The sequence below is a fragment of the Parasteatoda tepidariorum genome, chromosome 9 (genome assembly GCF_982258835.1).
Source record: "Parasteatoda tepidariorum strain Cologne lab strain chromosome 9, Ptep-v5.0, whole genome shotgun sequence".
Lineage (NCBI taxonomy): Eukaryota > Metazoa > Arthropoda > Arachnida > Araneae > Theridiidae > Parasteatoda > Parasteatoda tepidariorum.
Window position 1 is genome coordinate 51492140 of NC_141763.1, and position 17444 is coordinate 51509583.

Sequence of the window (17444 nt, forward strand, 5' to 3'; positions counted from 1 at the left end):
ATAACTTCATAAGGGATTACTAAGACTACTCTTTAATTTAAAATATTTAAATTAATTGGGAGATGCATTAATAAGGGATTACTGAGACTACTTTTCAATTTAAAATATTTAAATTAATGCGATATCTTCATAAGGGATTACTGAGACTACTTTTCAGTTTAAAATATTTAAATTGATGCGATACCTTCATAAAGGATTACTGAGACTACTTTTCAATTTAAAATATTTAAATTAATGCGATACCTTCATAAGGGATTACTGAGACTACTTTTCAGTTTAAAATATTTAAATTGATGCGATACCTTCATAAAGGATTACTGAGACTACTTTTCAATTTAAAATATTTAAATTAATGCGATACCTTCATAAGGGATTACTGAGACTACTTTTCAGTTTAAAATATTTAAATTAATGCGATACCTTCATAAAGGATTACTGAGACTACTTTTCAATTTAAAATATTTAAATTAATGCGATACCTTCATAAGGGATTACTGTTACTACTTTTCAGTTTAAAATATTTAAATTGATGCGATACCTTCATAAAGGATTACTGAGACTACTTTTCAATTTAAAATATTTAAATTAATGCGATACCTTCATAAGGGATTACAAAATATACTTTTCAAATTAAATTATTTAAATTAATGCAGTACCTTCATAAGGGATTACTAAGATTGCTTTTTTACTTTAAAACATCTACCTATTTAAGAATTAATTGTTGTAAAACTTTTGAACTTAAGTCTACGTTTATAATCTGCATTTTACTTGCATTAATTTTTTCAAAAACATATGCATTAAAGACAAAAAATATTAAGTTTTAAGTTACCCTCATTGTGTGGTTACTTATGGTTACAGCAGTAAAAATTCAACATTTGGCTTATTTTCATTGGTGATAGATTTACGAAAGGCTAACATAGGTTCAAATATACTTATCAAAACAGTTATTATTAAAAACAAAAGAGTAAAAAGTATTTTCTTTAAACATTTTGAATTTTTAAATATTTAAAGTGAACTGAAAAAGTTTAAGATCTTTAATTTAGTGATTTAAATTCAGCTAGTGTTTACCCTAAATTTAGTAATTTCAATTCACTATACAAATTATCAAAAAAGGCTACTTATTTCTCATTTTTGAATCTCTATTTTTTCTGAACAAAAATATAAAAAAAATGAGCCAAAAATCTCTATATGTAAACAGTTTAAATGTATCATTATTGCTTGACAAAACTATTCGAATCAAAATATCTCTTAACTTTTTCTACTTTTTTCACCGATATTGTATTTACGTGTTCAACCGAATCCCTTCTTCCTCACCGATTATGCATATTTTTGGAATATTTCCTGCCGTGTAATTGATTGTTTATCACATTTTCCTCACTTCAATAGTATTGGCGATTACTGATATAAATATAGCAAAGCTTAAAGAAAATTAACGAAATATTCTAGGCTTCGATTTTTTTAATAAAATCTTCGTCAGGAAACTTCCTTTAAAAACATATCTTGTAATATTTAAAGTTATTTCAAATTATTAATTTGAAATGTTTAAAAATTATACATTACTTGGGGGGTTTTCTGATGCGTATGCACAATTAACTTCCACAAATCTATTTGTCTTTCATATTTGTCTTTCTAATATCACTAAAATTTGCTTTGTTTGATATAATGAACTCAAGGCTTTAAATATGAAAATAAGTGTTAGAAAAATCTCAAAATGTGGAACAAAACAGTGAACATACGCGGGACAAACACGAGGTATAAAACCTGTCTAAACCTAGAAATATGAGCCATTCTCCAGTATTTCCAACTCAAATGTGTTTTTTTATTTACTATAATTTCTGAAGGTTAAGTTCCATTACTGAGTATTACCTCCCTGATCCTTTTTAAGGTTAAGAGCCGATGTCCCTTTACTGATGTATTTTCTTATATTTCATGCATTCATTTCCTTTTTCACTATCCCTAAAATGCTGTGAATTTTTATGAGAAACGTAATCGTGATGTATGCAACGATTTTGAGAATCATGATTTTGACAATATCGATTTCCTTTTCACTATCCATAAAATGCTGTGAAATTTTATGAGAAACGTAATCGTGATGTATGCAACGATTTTGAGAATCGCGATTTTGACAATATCGATTTCTTTTTTAACTATCCCTAAAATGCTGCGAATTTTTATGAGAAACGTAATCGCTATGTATTCAACGATTTTGAGAATCATTATTTTGACAATATAGATTTCTTTTTTTACTATCCATAAAATGTTGTGAATTTGTATGAGAAACGCAATCGTGATGTATGCAACGATTTTGAGAATCGTGATTTTGACAATATCCATTTCTTTTTTAACTATCCCTAAAATGCTGCGAATTTTTATGAGAAACGTAATCGCTATGTATTCAACGATTTTGAGAATCGTGATTTTGACAATATCGATTTTTAACATTTGTGGATATTTCCGCCCCTGGTTTATCTGAGAATAATGCTGATGACATTTCAAGACATGAAAAATCATTAGTCCCTCATATCACATACCCGAAAATTGTTTCAATCTTGAGCCATAATAAAGAAAGCAAAAGCAATGTTTAACTGCATTTCTGTCAAGTTGCGGCATAGTATAATATTCATTCTAATATCAATTTTAAGAAGGATCAATTGCGAAATAAATATGGGTCAATTTGATTCATGGTTAAAGTCATTTTAAATGATATAATGGTTCAAAATTTCTAAATTTATGTTTTCAAGTGCAACAATCATATTTGATATTTTATGATATGAATAACTTTAGACATGATCTGATGTGCAAGAAATATATGTATCAAAAATCTTGCAAGACAAAATTCCATGTGGTCAATATCTACTGAGGACGTAATTTTGAGAACAAAACCACTAACGACAATGAACTAACGGGCAGAATCATAAGCAGAATAATTAAAATAATTTATGTGTCGGAATACCAAGCGGTTCCAAGTGTAGACATATGAAGTCACAGGAAATAAGAATTAACTTTTGTGTGTTGTTAAATATTAAAGAAAAATTATTGGCTACGTTTTCTTTATACTAGATAATGCCTATAAAAATGTCCAGGCCAGAATCTGAACTATATCACTGAGTGAATCAAATAAATTGATTGTCGTTTGCACTATTCTTATATGAAGATACATATTCACATCCCAATAGAAACGCATTCCTATTGGTTGCTGTCTGTAACTCATTGATCATTGGTGGGTTGACATTGGACAGATAAGGGAAGTGACGTCAGCTTAGACATCTCTGTGTAAGATTTCGTTTCTACATGATTTGGTACGCGTTTAGGTTTTGGTCCGTAACAACATGACCCTGTAGTAATAGGACAATTTGACTGTTATTTGTGACAGTTTTGCAGCTTGGAAAAGCGATTAATGTTGAACCATGCTTTGAGACAACAATAGCAACTATTTGCAAACAATGATCCAAATTCGACTTTAAGATTTGATTTGATTCTTATTGTGGAACAATTTGCGATTTTTGCAACCTTTATAGCAACATTTACAAACAACTGAGCTCAAAAGTTTTATTTATTTCTTGCGTTAAGAAAGGGTGCAGAGATAAGTTTGTGTCATTCCGGTAATGCAAATAAAATAAAATAATAACTGTTTTATTTAGTTTTTATTAGGAACAACTAAGTAAAAAAAAACACAGAACAATAAATAAAATTTATAAACAAATAGCTTATAAAACGCGACATAAAGCTATGAAACATTAACAGCATTAAAAAAAGAACTATGATATAAACATAATATTTCACCCATAAGAGACAAATTAACTATCATATTGTCCTGTTAATGACATTGCATTAAAATCATAATATCATATCCAACTAATGTAGATGGAACATATTTGTTACTTTCATATTTGCCACTTCTGTACAAGAAGAATGGACGTTGCTGAGACTTTTCGTAGCCTATTATTTCCTGTTAAAATAACTACTTCTTCTCAGTTATGATATCGAGTATATGCAATGAAACATCAATTATGTAATTAGAATATAATCTGTGTTTCTTTTTCCAGTGGCATATCTATGCTACTCATTCAATGGAATTGAGACCATCACACTCCTTCAGTAATTGCCCTAAATACGGGGTAAGCAGAAAATAAACTTTCCACAGATGATACTATCGTGCGTTATATTGGTCCAAATGAGATAAAGTTTGTACAAAAGGTAATTTAAATTATGCACTTGACATATATTAAATAACAAAAATACTTTAGAACAACAAGGTTCATCAACAGAAATATATTAAGCATACATTACATACATTTGCATAGGTTGAAAATGGGAAAAAGCATTTGCGTTACAGAGCAAGCCTCTTCTCCATACTTCGTGGTAAAAAATACGACGGATTTTGCACGAGCATCAGCTACTGCCTCATGTCATGTGTGCCTACGTCCACGTTGCAAGGAAAACACTATTGGTAAAATGCTATAAAGTTCCAGGTAATAATATAAAGGTGGTAAATTCAATAATAAAAAGTTCCAATGTATAATTTAGCATGTATAAAGCATTAAATTTCCCTCCCCGCCACCTATTGAAAAATACTATTGGTAAAATGCTATAAAGTTCCAGGTAATAATATAAAGGTGGTAAATTCAATAACAAAAAGTTCCCATGTATGATTTAGCATGTATAAAGTATTAAATTTCCCTCCCCGCCACCTATTGAAAAACACTATTGGTAAAATGCTCTACAAGAACCATTTGAATTTTATTACAGCTGTAGAAGAATTCCACCAAATAAGACGAATACAAAAAGTTCCAATGTATAATTTAGCATGTATAAATTATTAAATTTCCCTCCCAGCCACCTATTGAAAAACACTATTAGTAAAATGCTCTACAAGAACCATTTGAGTTTTATTACAGCTGTAGAATAATTCCACCAAATGAGACAAATACAAAAAGTTCCAATGTATAAAGTATTAAATTTATCTCCCCACCACCTATTAAAAAACACAATTGGTAAAATGCACTACAAGAACCATTTGAATTCTGTTGCAGCTATAAAAGAATTACGAAGAAAATGAATACAAAAAGTTCCAATGTATAATTCAGCATTGCATAAAGTATTAAATTTACCATTCCACCGCCTATCAGTGTTTTTTGTACTAGTTTTTTTAATTATTATTAACAAATGTCAAGCACATCATTTGAATTATTTATAGCTCCAATATTTTCAACCAACAGAATGCATGCTTGGGCCCTAACTTTTTTCATGCCATCTCTGTATAAAAATATTTTATGAAGATGATACAAGATGATTCGTTTACAATTTGCATAAAAAAGCACCATTTAATCACCGTTTAAGTACATTAAGTTACATTATTTAAGTTAAGTTTACAAGTGCTAACAAAACACCATTCAGTGTTCTGTTATCAAACTAAGCATTAAAAATAATAATACTTTTTTCTATAACTTAATTATGCCACCTTCACTTTCATTTAAACATTTATAATTCTCATTTATTTTTTATAAAAAAAACTACATCTAATAATTATAATACATTATAAAACAATTATTAAGTGGTTTTAACTCCTGATAAGTTTTATAGTCGTTCACTGAAACTATCTTCATTTGATCTTTGGAATTGTTCATTTATAAGTAAACCAAATCAATTTAAAAAGAACTTTCTTAAGTATAAATGCAGCATCAGGAGAGAAATTATAGTAAAAATAAAAATCATGGATCCAACTTAAGCATTTCCAGTTCTGCTCCTCTAAAATAAGGAAAATAATTCTTTTGGCACCTACAAATTTAGCACATCAGGTAAGAAACTAAGAAGTAATTTCACGAGCACCACACATTTTCGCTTATAGCTCTCATAGAAGCTTTACTCGAACATGTTTATAAAAATCTTCGCTTGGTGCGCTGCTGCTACTAGGATCACAATTATTAATTGACTAGGAGTTCGTGGTTTTAGCTTGTAGTATAATGTCTCTTTCTTTACGAATAAATCGCTTCTGCAAAGGTGTGAAGAGTAGATGAAGAGGGTGAACAAAACACAACAACAGAGTAATGAGGTTGAAGATGTTTACCTGAAAAAAAAGAAAGTAATAATAACTGAAATAAATACTGAACAAATAACTAAACAACTTAAACCTTTATATTAAAAAGTACAGAGAGGATGTGAATTTACTTTTTCTGTTTTAACTATGCTAAAATTAACTTTGAAATCTTTTAAAAAATGTCATATTATTGCTTTAAAATATTTATATCTCTGTAATGATTCATTTCGTTCGAAACCAAAAGCTTAAATTTAAAAATTAGAAACAAAGTCATATGCCTGTATTAACTTATTATTAACGTGTGTATCATATGCCTGTATTAACTTATACTCAAAATAATGCTACTTATAGAATTGATTATAAAAGCAAACGTATTTAACATTAAAATTAAAATTAATTCCTTAGTTTTTTTGAGCGAAAAGTTTAGAATTTAAACAAATATGCTTTGTCTAACATTAAAATCAAAACTATTTTCTGTAATTTTTTTTAAAATAAAACAAATAGATTCGTTTTATGTTAAATGAAAATATTTCATGGAATCGGTTTCTGCTAAAATTTTAAAACTAAAACTAACTCGTTTCATATTGATAGCAAAACTATAGAATGGTTTTCGACAAAAAATCAAATAAAAACTACCATATTTTGCATTTTTTAAAACAAAAATAAATAATAAACAAAATTAATGAAAAGTTTATTGCATTTTATGTCGGTTTATTACAGTACCTTTTAAGCTACAAATCATTTGGCGCAGATAATTTGTAAAGAAATTTTCCGTACAGAATTTAGCTAGTGTTTCATGGTTTGCGGCAACACTTATCATAAGTACCGAATAAATTACATCGAATAAATGTTTTGGAGTTCTATGAATTTTAACGCTGTTTTTCGAAGCTCTGTCGCCAAGGAAAATAAAAAAAGCCACGGTTTAAGTGGCTTACACTTGAAGCAATGCGGTGATTTTATTAAGCTATATACATAATCTTGTTGTGAAGAATTATCTAGACTTTAGAAGAGACAAATAACTTAAATATTTTGAAAGTTATTAAACTTTTTTTTAAAAAAATCGTCAGTTTGGCGACATTTTTCCACCGACATGAAAATGATCAAAATCACTGCCTCATAATCACATTTTGCAAATTTTAGTAATCCTAAGTAGTGCAGCATTGGAAAAAGTTCTCAAATATTAAAAGTATTAGACCTCCGGAAAAAGTGTTTCATGCCTGTAACTTTGCTCTTTTTGTTCGTGGAGAACACAATAAAATTTGTTTTTTTTTCTGTTTTCAAAAGCCCAAACATAGAAAGGAGAAACGTGTGTGTCATGCCTGTAACTTTGCTCTTTTTGTTCGTGGAGAACACAATAAAATTGTTTATTTTTTCTGTTTTCCAAAGCTAAAAAATAGAGAGGAGAAACGTGTGTGTCATGCCTGTAACTTTGCTCTTTTTGGTCGCGGAGAGCACAATAGAATTGGTTATTTTTTCTGTTTTCAAAAGCTAAAAAATAGAAAGGAGAAACGTGTGTGTCATGCCTGTAACTTTGCTCTTTTTGGTCGCGGAGAGCACAATAAAATTGGTTATTTTTTCTGTTTTCAAAAGCTAAAAAATAGAAAGGAGAAACGTGTGTGTCATGTCTGTAACTTTTCTCTTTTTGGTCGCGGAGAGTACAATAAATTTGGTTATTTTTTCTGCTTTCAAAAGCTAAAAAATAGAAAGGAGAAACGTGTGTGTCATGCCTGTAACTTTACTCTTTTTGGTCGTGGAGAGCACAGTAAAATTTATTATTTTTATATTTTCAAAAGCTGAGAAAATAGAAAAGAGAAACATAGTTTTTAATTATTTTAAGCACACGCCCAACAATAATTTATCTTACAAAATGATGTCAATAATTTTATAAAGGAATGCTTTTTCCACGCTCTGACATTGTGATTCCATTCCTGCAGATTTGATTTTAAAAAGCTGCTGATTTTATAATCCAGTGATTTTATTCGTGGCGAACACTATAATATATCAACACTTCATAGAAGAGAGAATGCATCAGCACTTACCATTTTAGTAGCCGACGAAAAGAACATAAACTGCGCAGTGAGGAAAAATAAGAAAATTATCACTACGTCCGGGCTAATACACTGTGCAGTGGGGTTAATTACGCGAGATGTCGCTACGTTTGGACTACTGAAGGATCAGTTTTCTCGCTTATAGTAACCCATGAGTAGGCCTTCTCCCTTCTAGGTGTTGAATATATCCATTTACTATATTATAATTGAATTTTACGATAAATTTTGCTGACACTTACTTGTAAAACATCCTCTTTTGAATGGGATTCCCAAACATATAGTGGAAACTGAAGTAAGGAACCAACAGCAGCTGTTGTGCTCATAATGCCCAATAATCGGTTGAAATGGCTTGCAGGAAATCTATGGAAAATTTTGTTTTGCAACAGTTTTACTCTTTAGAAACAACTACAATTTTAGAACTAGAATATACACCGAAGAGCCATTACATTATGACCACCCTGCTTATAACAAGTAGGACCACCTTTAGCCCTCAAAACTGCTAGCACCCGCCGTGGCGTTGATTTCACAAGATGCTGATAGGTAGTCTGAGGTATCTGGTACCAAGCGCTCACCAACTGGTCCTACAATTCCCTCACATTGCGAGGGGGTAGCATGGCAGCACGAATTTGGTTTTCCAAGTAGGACCCCTCAAATGCTCTATTGTATTAAGGTCAGGTGAATTTGGGGGCCAAGACATGACTTGAAAGTCACTGGAATGTTCCTCGAACCAATCCATGACGATTTCACTCTTATGACATGGTGCATTATCCTGTTGTTAAACACTATCCCCAGCAGGAAAAACTGTTGCCATGAATGGGTGAACCTGGTCTGCAACTATGCTCAAGTAGCTTACAGACGTCAGGTATTGTTCTATGAGGATTATGGGTCCCAATGTGCCCCATGAAAACATTGTTCCTGGTTGAGGAACCATGAAAACCTGGGCGAGCCCATTGTTATAGATGGAGGGTGGTCATAATGTAATGGCTCTTCGGTGTATATATCCCATGAAGACATAAGCGCGTTTTATAGCAATGCACATAGAACATTTATCATACGATCTGAATGCATATTAATATGTTGTTTTAAATTTTTTCTTGCAGTAAAATTTGTCTCAAACTTTTCCTGCTATGAAGATATGATCTTTTTCATTCAACTAGTTTTAACTTCGAAGTTCATGTACTGGTGTATTTGAAATAAATAAAAAAAATGTGTGTATATTTTGAATATTCAATCAATTTTCTCAAAAAAAAATTTAACTTATGCTTATATTATTATATCTAATTATCACATACCGTGTTACAAAACTAATGGTCAAAACAATAGGCGGTTATATGACTTTGCAAAAAAAACAAATTTCACAATTCAATATGTGGGTTCGCAAAGGAAAAAGCGAAAGGTGTTTTCGCTGGAGTAAGATGAACTTTCACCTTTTAAAGAAACAGTTATTTAGCTAGTATTCTTTGTCATATAGGTAGCAATGTTCGAATCTCAAAACACGCTAAGTTCGTGCCACTGGGTGCCGGTATACTTTAGTTCAGATAGTGTAGCGTAGTTTACCGATAAGCTCTTCTTAAATCGGACATAAATTCATCATTTGTCTTCCTGCGTGGATTTTATCTTTAGTAGTAATCTTGAAACGTTATTATATTGATCAGATAAACATTAAACGGATTTTTACGTCAATGTTCCGTTATCCCAAGATAGTACAATCAGTACAAACTTTATACTGATTCTAATATTTTTAGATAACGAACATAATTAGGACGACAAAACTGATTTTACTTTAAGCCTTTTGTGAACTCCTTAAATATTCGAATTAATAACCTGTAATTGAAGATGAAGGGGACGAACAATTTATATCCATAAAACTGATTTCGAGGAAAAAGGATTTTGCTCGAAAAATGAAAGATATCTTCCACAATATGGCCCATCTTCACTGAGTAATAACTCTCGTGAGAAACTGATTTTTCACGTCATTGATTTGTCAAAACTTAGTGATCCTCAAAATGCAGCAGATGGCGATAGTATCGCGATAAAAAAACGGACATAGCCAGCTCATCCTCTTTGGTCTTCAATTAAGATTGCTATTTTCTTTATCTGAATTGTAGACGTCAGACGTTTAAAAATCTTTAAAACAATATGAAACAATTTTAGCTTAACTCAAGAGGAAATTCTCCAGATAATTAATAAAATTATAATTGAAAATAAATAATGAAGCTCTGATCAGTAATAATTAATAAAGTAATAACAAAATATAATTATAAAGTTGGAATCAAGAATAATTCCTAAAGTAACAATTAAAAATAATTAAAAAAATTAATAAACTATTACTTTAATAATAATTCTTCTACTAATTAATTAAAAATAATTAATAAATTAGTTATAATAATAATTCTTCTACTAATTAAATTAAAATTGTTAATAAATTAATAAACTTTTAATTATAATAATACTTCTTCTACTAATTAATTAAAAATAATTAATAAATTATTAATTGTAACAATAATTCTTCTACTAATTAATTAAAAATAATTAAAAAATTAATAATTCTATCTTACCTTATCCTTAAATAGGCAGAGGCAACAGCAACATGAAATGATCTTAGAATAGTAGTGAAGGCGATTGATATGTACACTGAATCATCATTTTCAAAAAACTTGCAAATTTGAACAATAGCCTGCGCTATTGTTGTAAAAAGCATCGGCCAGAATCCAGATCTAAGCTTTATCAGTTTTCGCTTATCAAAGTCTGGCTCTGAAAGGTTAAAAATAATGAATAAGCCTACTATAATTCGAAGTTTTGGTATCTTTTATGTTTGCATTCAGCATTAAAAGACTATTAAGTTAAGACTTAAGCAGATATTTTGTTGATGATAAAATACCTTGAGCAGCTGAATTCAGAGTTCTGTCCATTACAATGCCTGCTATTGGTGCCAGAACTAGAGAGGAAACTTGACACAAACCATAAATCTGTGTATACCTACTTACTAAAAATAAAGCATTAAATTGTTAAATTTGAAAGAAATAAAACGGATGACTTTTTATAAAAATACGTTTACACGAAGAAAAAAAACTCTTTTTTTGGCAGAAAAATATTTTAAATACATAACTTTCTATTTTCGTTAATAAGAAATATTTTTTTTTCTAAAAAAAAAATAAAAAATGAGAATTCAGTTTTTGTGAAGAGAATCTTCGAATTAAAACACTTTTTATACCATTCAGTAACTTACCTAAGTTTATACGAAGGAAAAAACTATTTTCCTAATATATAATTCTCCATTTTCGCTAATGAGAAAAAAAATCTTTTTTCCCGCTTTTTAAAAAAAAAAATTCAAAAAATTAAGAATTTAGTTTTTGTGAAGAGAATCTTCGAATTAAAACAATTCTTAAACCATTCAGTAACTTAGAAAGCAAATTTTAAATTACGAAAGTTTGCATAAAACGTGAGAATTCTAAGCTCGACTTTTACGTACAGAGAATGAAAGAAGGATTAAAAAGAACCGTAAATATTGGGGCAATATAACAAACAGGCATCAGGCGATTAAAATGTTTTAAATTAAAACCATTTGGTTTTCAACTAAAATTTAAAAAAAATTAAACATTGAGGTGATCATATTTAATCTTACAATTAATTTTCCGTGGATTTTTCAACTCTGGTCAGAAATTGGCAGTTAAGAATGCAACTTTACTTTCGAAAAAATAAAAAATAAATAAATAAAACTATGTCGTTATGAAACAAATTAAACTATTATTCGGATGAACAAAAATTAAACTATTATATAAGCAAATTATTATAAATTAAGCTTTTAAGCGAAATTTCACATAGTTATTTTACGGAATCGTTGATTTCACAGAAATCGTATTAGAATGGAACTCCCTTGGATCAGTGGACAAAGGTTCTAAGCTGTCGTTGTAAAGGACTGAGGTTCAATCCACAGTGGTGGCTTAAAACCTACCCAACTGCAGATCGATGGAGTTGTCTTGTCTACGCGTTTCAGACACATGAAGTGCCAGGCTGTCTGGGAAGTAAAGGTTTGTGCATTGTGCATGTGCCCAATTCTGACCACATTACCACAATCGTGCCGTACAAAATCGTCGACCCTTAACCTAATTGATAATCCAACTTTTTATTTCGAGATATTATTGTAAAATTGAGATACAAGTATTTATAGGTAATTTCAACTTCAATTGCAAGTTTTTCAGTTCAAAGAAAACACACAAATGTTTACTGATAAAATATAAGCAACTCACCAACATGGAAATCGGAACTTATTCTCTCCATCCATAAATGTAGAGACCCAGAGTAATTGAGAGTTGCCAACAACAACCATGAGAACCAATACTGGTGCAAAGAGAAGGAAAAAGACGTGACAGCTACCTTAAATGGTAGTTGTTCCTCCAAACTGGCAGTAGTTATCTCTTTTTCCATTTCTACACTTTGCAATACTAAACACACATATAAATGTCAATTTAAAAAGAATATGACACATAATGATATAGGATTTCACTTTTGTAAATAGAATAGGAGTCTCAAAGTTACGCGTTTTTTCCACTCTCCACATTTTTCCACATTTTAAAATAATCACGAATAATGATTGTCGCATCTATATAGAGTCGGCTCTAATTCACATAAACATCAGAGCTTAATTTTTATGCAATTATTAATTTGTGATATATTCTTATTTATTGGAAGATATAGAATAAAATACTCCGATAGAAAATTTAAAAAACTCCAGAATACTAGAACTCCTTATATATATATATATATATATATATATATATATATATATATATATATATATATATATATATATATATATTCCTCACACCAGATATAAATTAAAAAATTTTAATAAAACTGAAATTTTAAATTTTTTTTTATATCTTAAAAATTAAGTGTTGTTATAAATGTAAAGTTTTTACCAAAAATAGTTAGTCAAGTAGCTTCAATTAAATTTTTGAAATTATAAAAATTTTTGTCCCGCAAATGTAAAAATATTTTTCAAAAATTAATAAATAAAATAAAACTAAATAAAAAAAAATTTCACTATTTTTTTAAACATTTTCCACGATCACACTTCCCTTGAAAAAGTGTCTAGTCCCCACATTATTTCTAATTGAAATCAGCACCAGATTATGGGATTTCATTTTCAATATAAAATTTAAAATGCAATAATAGCGGCAAAAATTTTATTTATTCGGTATTATACGAGAAAAATTAGTATATAAATTAACTATAAAATTTGAGATCGTATTTTTTGGGGTTCATATATAACTTTGAAGATCGCGTTTTATAAACAAAAAGCGAAGCAGTTAGTTAACATGAGAAAAATTCAATTCAAAAGCTGTATAAACAATAGATGGCAGAACATATTACTTTTTCCTAAAGCAAATATTTTCTTAATTTTATTACAAAAGTGAATGTTTTTTGTGATGTATTATTTTTAGTTCGACATTTTTTTCCTTCATTGCTAATCATCGAAAATATATTTTGCGTTTTAAAAAGTAATATCAAAAATAAATTAAAAGTTAATTTGCAATTTCCGAAATTTACATCTGTTAAACAGTCTGTCATGGTGCTGCCATCTGTCAAATATAATCAGAACTAATGTATTTTTCATTAAATTTGAATAATCCTTATAGATGGCAGCACAATGTTAAGGAAATAAATAGTATTATAATATAGTATGAAGATGGAGGGGTCATAATCTTATGTATTCTCATTCATCAAACCTCAATTACAGCACTTATTCAAATAAAAATTAAATATTGCTTTTTTTTTAATGAAATTCATTGATTTATTCATTATTCATTTTAAATGAAATATTAAAAAGAAATTCCTTTTCAAAAAATATTCTTATTACAAATACAATGATTATTCAGATTTAAAACACAATTTTCATTTTATGAATAGTTATATAACTTCACAAACTTCAACTGCGTCAGGAAAAGAAAAAAAGAAACATTAATAAACTCGAATAAAGATTATTTCAAGAAATGTTTTTTACACATTAAGGGAGAATATTTATACATTTGAATACATGGATATTTATACATTTTATTCCAAAGTGTAAAAATATATATAAATGAAAAATAATATATAAATGAAAAAATTATATATAAATGAAAAAATTAAGCGATCTAAAATGAATACAATGTTACCTTTTCGGGGAATAGGCTCTAATCCTTCAAATGTTTTCTTTAAAGTCAAAGGTGAAGCTAAATGGAATAACAAAATATTTTAATTAATTATGACTATTTTTTTTTTTTTTAGCTTTCTTCTTTATTTTTAAATTTTATAAAAGTTCAAAATAAAGGGAAACACACAGTTCTTTTTTTATGAAAAGCTTTAAAAAAATATATCGTGGTGATCGATTTAATTATAAATGATAAAACCTTTTTTTCTTTCTTCTGAAAATAGGAAAAAAAAGCTATGTTTGCATCTTAAAGAAGAAGAAAAAATTTTTAAAAAATAGAAAACTACGTTGCAAAAGTGGTTTCTAATTTTTAATTTTTTTTTTTTTTTTTTGTCGAATCAGTTTTCTATAGTTTATTCATTTAATATTAGTATATTGATGGAAAATTCCAAAAAATCAATATCAAATGTTTAAATAATTCTCTGTGATAAAAATTTTTTTTTTCTGAAATAGAACATTTATAATTTATACGAAACGCATTTACACGTAATAAAAGTTACTTAAATCCTGGCATGAAGCAGTAATATTCTATATCCTATCAGAATTTTATTTTGAAATTATGAAAAAAATAAACTAATGCAATATATTATAATTTAAATCAATTTTAATCTTTTTTTTTTCTCTGCTTAAAATATATTCTGATATCTAACGTAAAAAGTGTATTCTAATGCAAAAAGAGAGAATTGTTTTATATAAAAATTAAACTTCAAACAGGTCGTTTTTAAATCGGAAAACAACCTCGGATGGTTTTACACTGAATACTTAAATAGCAATTCAAATTTCCCAAAATTAAATAATTCTTAAGATATTTCTTTTAAATTTAATTATTATTATTTTTTTTAATTTTAAGTATTTTATACTGGGATATTTAATTCGAGATCAGAGATAAAAAATATTTTATTACATATTTTCTAGAGTAAAATGATGTTTATTGGTTAGCTTTAAAACAAATCAAATAAACTGATATACAGAAACTCTTTTCTTGGATTTAATACGTTGATTATGGCAATATATTTATCCTTTCTGGGGTGAAATTATAATTGTTGCATATATGAATAAAGAATGTAGAATAAAGAATAAAACAAAGAAAAATTATAGACATATGAAGAAAAAAAAAGGGGGGGGGATTTTTATTTTTATTTTTTTATTATATATATATACATATATATATATATATTTTAAGTCAGTTTACATTTTCCACATTCTTTGAATAAAATTTTAAAAAAAATTAAATAAAATAAAATAAATATATAAATTATCTTAAATTTCATTTAATTAAGCACCGGAGTTTTATTAAAAAAAAGGTATGAGTTATTTTTATTTTATTTTTATCACCATCATTGAACAGTTATTCATTTTGGATCTATGACTATATGAATGATTATTTTTGTAGGTCTCCGTTACTTTAAACTGAATCTAGAAGACTATAGATAGCTCTTAAATCAAATTCGTCTTAGTAGAGAACTTTTTTAATGAAACTATCCCACGTCATGCAACACAAAAAGAAAAAGCACAAAATCCTTATATTGTCGACTCTAACATGATCCGCCTACCAGAGGGTATATATATATATTTTTTAAATCTAAATTTGTATATTGCAAGCTGAGTGCATCATACCAATTTGGCTATTGTCGCTTGGAATTGAACTTGCGTCGCCTCTAGAATTTTTAAAACATCGACATTTTTGAATTGTAGAAATTTAAAAATTGATTTTGTAATTTTATAACAGTTTTATAAATATAATTGCTTATTTTTGTTTCTTAACAGTTCAGTATCTATAAAAATAAAATTGACTCTTTTTTATAAAAATAAAATTTATTCTTTAACAGTTGTGCGTCGATCTGAGTAAAATTGTTTATTTTGATTGTTTTCAGTGGTTGTGTATCTTTATACGTCAAATCCTCTGTTTTTATTTATTTATTTATTCTTCAGTTTTCTTCTAACAATTGTATATCTATATAAATAGAATTATCTGCTTTTATTTTTGTAACAATAGTGCACTTATATAAGTAAAATTGTTTTTGTTTGTTTTTTAATTTATTTGTTTTTTATAATTACTTTTATTTTTATATTTAACTAGGAAGGTTGCGAAGGGATTTTAACTGAATTATTTTTTTAATTTAAATCGTCTGTTTTTATTCAATTGTTTATTTATTTATTTATTCTTCATTTTCTAACAGTTGTATATCTATATAAATAGAATTATCTGCTTTTATTTTTGTAACATTCGTGCACTTATATAAGTAAAATTGTTTTTGTTTATATTTTAATTTATTTGTTTTTCATAATTATTTTTATTTTAATATTTAAATATGAAGGTTGCGAAAGGATTTTAATTTAATTATTTTTTCAATTTATATCGTCTGTTTTTATTTAATTGTTTATTTATTTATTTATTCCTCATTTTTTTAACAGTTGTATATCTATATAAATAGAATTATTTGCTATTATTTTTGTAACAGTAGTGCACTTATATAAGTAAAATTCTTTTTGTTTATTTTTTGATTTTTTTTTCGTAATTATTTTTATTTTAATATTTAATTATGAAGGTTGCAAAAGGACTTTAACTTAATTATTTTTTTAATTTAAATCGTCTGTTTTTATTTAATTGTTTACTTATTTATTTATTCCTCATTTTTTTAACAGTCGTATATCTATATAAATAGAATTATCTGCTTTTATTTTTTTAACAGCAGTGCACTAATATAAATAAATTTGTTTTTGTTTATTTTTTAATTTATTTGTTTTTCATAATTATTTTTACTTTAATATTTACCTATGAAAATTGTGAAAGGTTTTTAATTTAATTATTTTTTAAATTTAAATAGTGTGCACTTATTTATTCATTTATTTATTTATTCTTCATTTTTTAACAATTGTATATGTATGTAAATAGAATTATCTGCTTTCGTTTTTTTTTAAATGTAGTGCACTTATATAAGTAAAAATTTTTTGTTTATTTTTTAATTTATTTATTTTTCATAATTATTTCTATTTCAATATTTACCTATGAAAATTGTAAAAGGTTTTTAATTTAATTATTTTTTTAATTTAATTATTTTTTAAATTTAATTATTTTTTTAATTTAAGTAGTCTGTTTTTATTCAATTATTTATTTATTTATTTATTCGCCAGTTCTTTTTTTTTAACAGTTGTAGATCTA

At 27.4% G+C, this 17444-nt stretch overlaps 1 protein-coding gene across 1 annotated transcript in view; it reads right to left on the reverse strand.

Annotated features, from left to right (window-relative positions):
- Positions 1 to 4975: 4975 nt before the first annotated feature.
- LOC107444943 (equilibrative nucleobase transporter 1) overlaps positions 4976 to 17444 on the reverse strand; it is a 77073-nt gene continuing 64604 nt past the window's right edge. Inside the window, exons 7-12 of the mRNA XM_043045135.3 lie at positions 14247 to 14303; positions 12336 to 12530; positions 10967 to 11071; positions 10644 to 10839; positions 8325 to 8445; positions 4976 to 6067 (exon numbers count right to left, since the gene is read on the reverse strand). Of these exons, the coding sequence (XP_042901069.1) occupies positions 5933 to 6067; positions 8325 to 8445; positions 10644 to 10839; positions 10967 to 11071; positions 12336 to 12530; positions 14247 to 14303 (809 nt within the window). The 3' untranslated portion in view covers positions 4976 to 5932. The remainder of the gene's footprint in view (positions 6068 to 8324; positions 8446 to 10643; positions 10840 to 10966; positions 11072 to 12335; positions 12531 to 14246; positions 14304 to 17444) is intronic.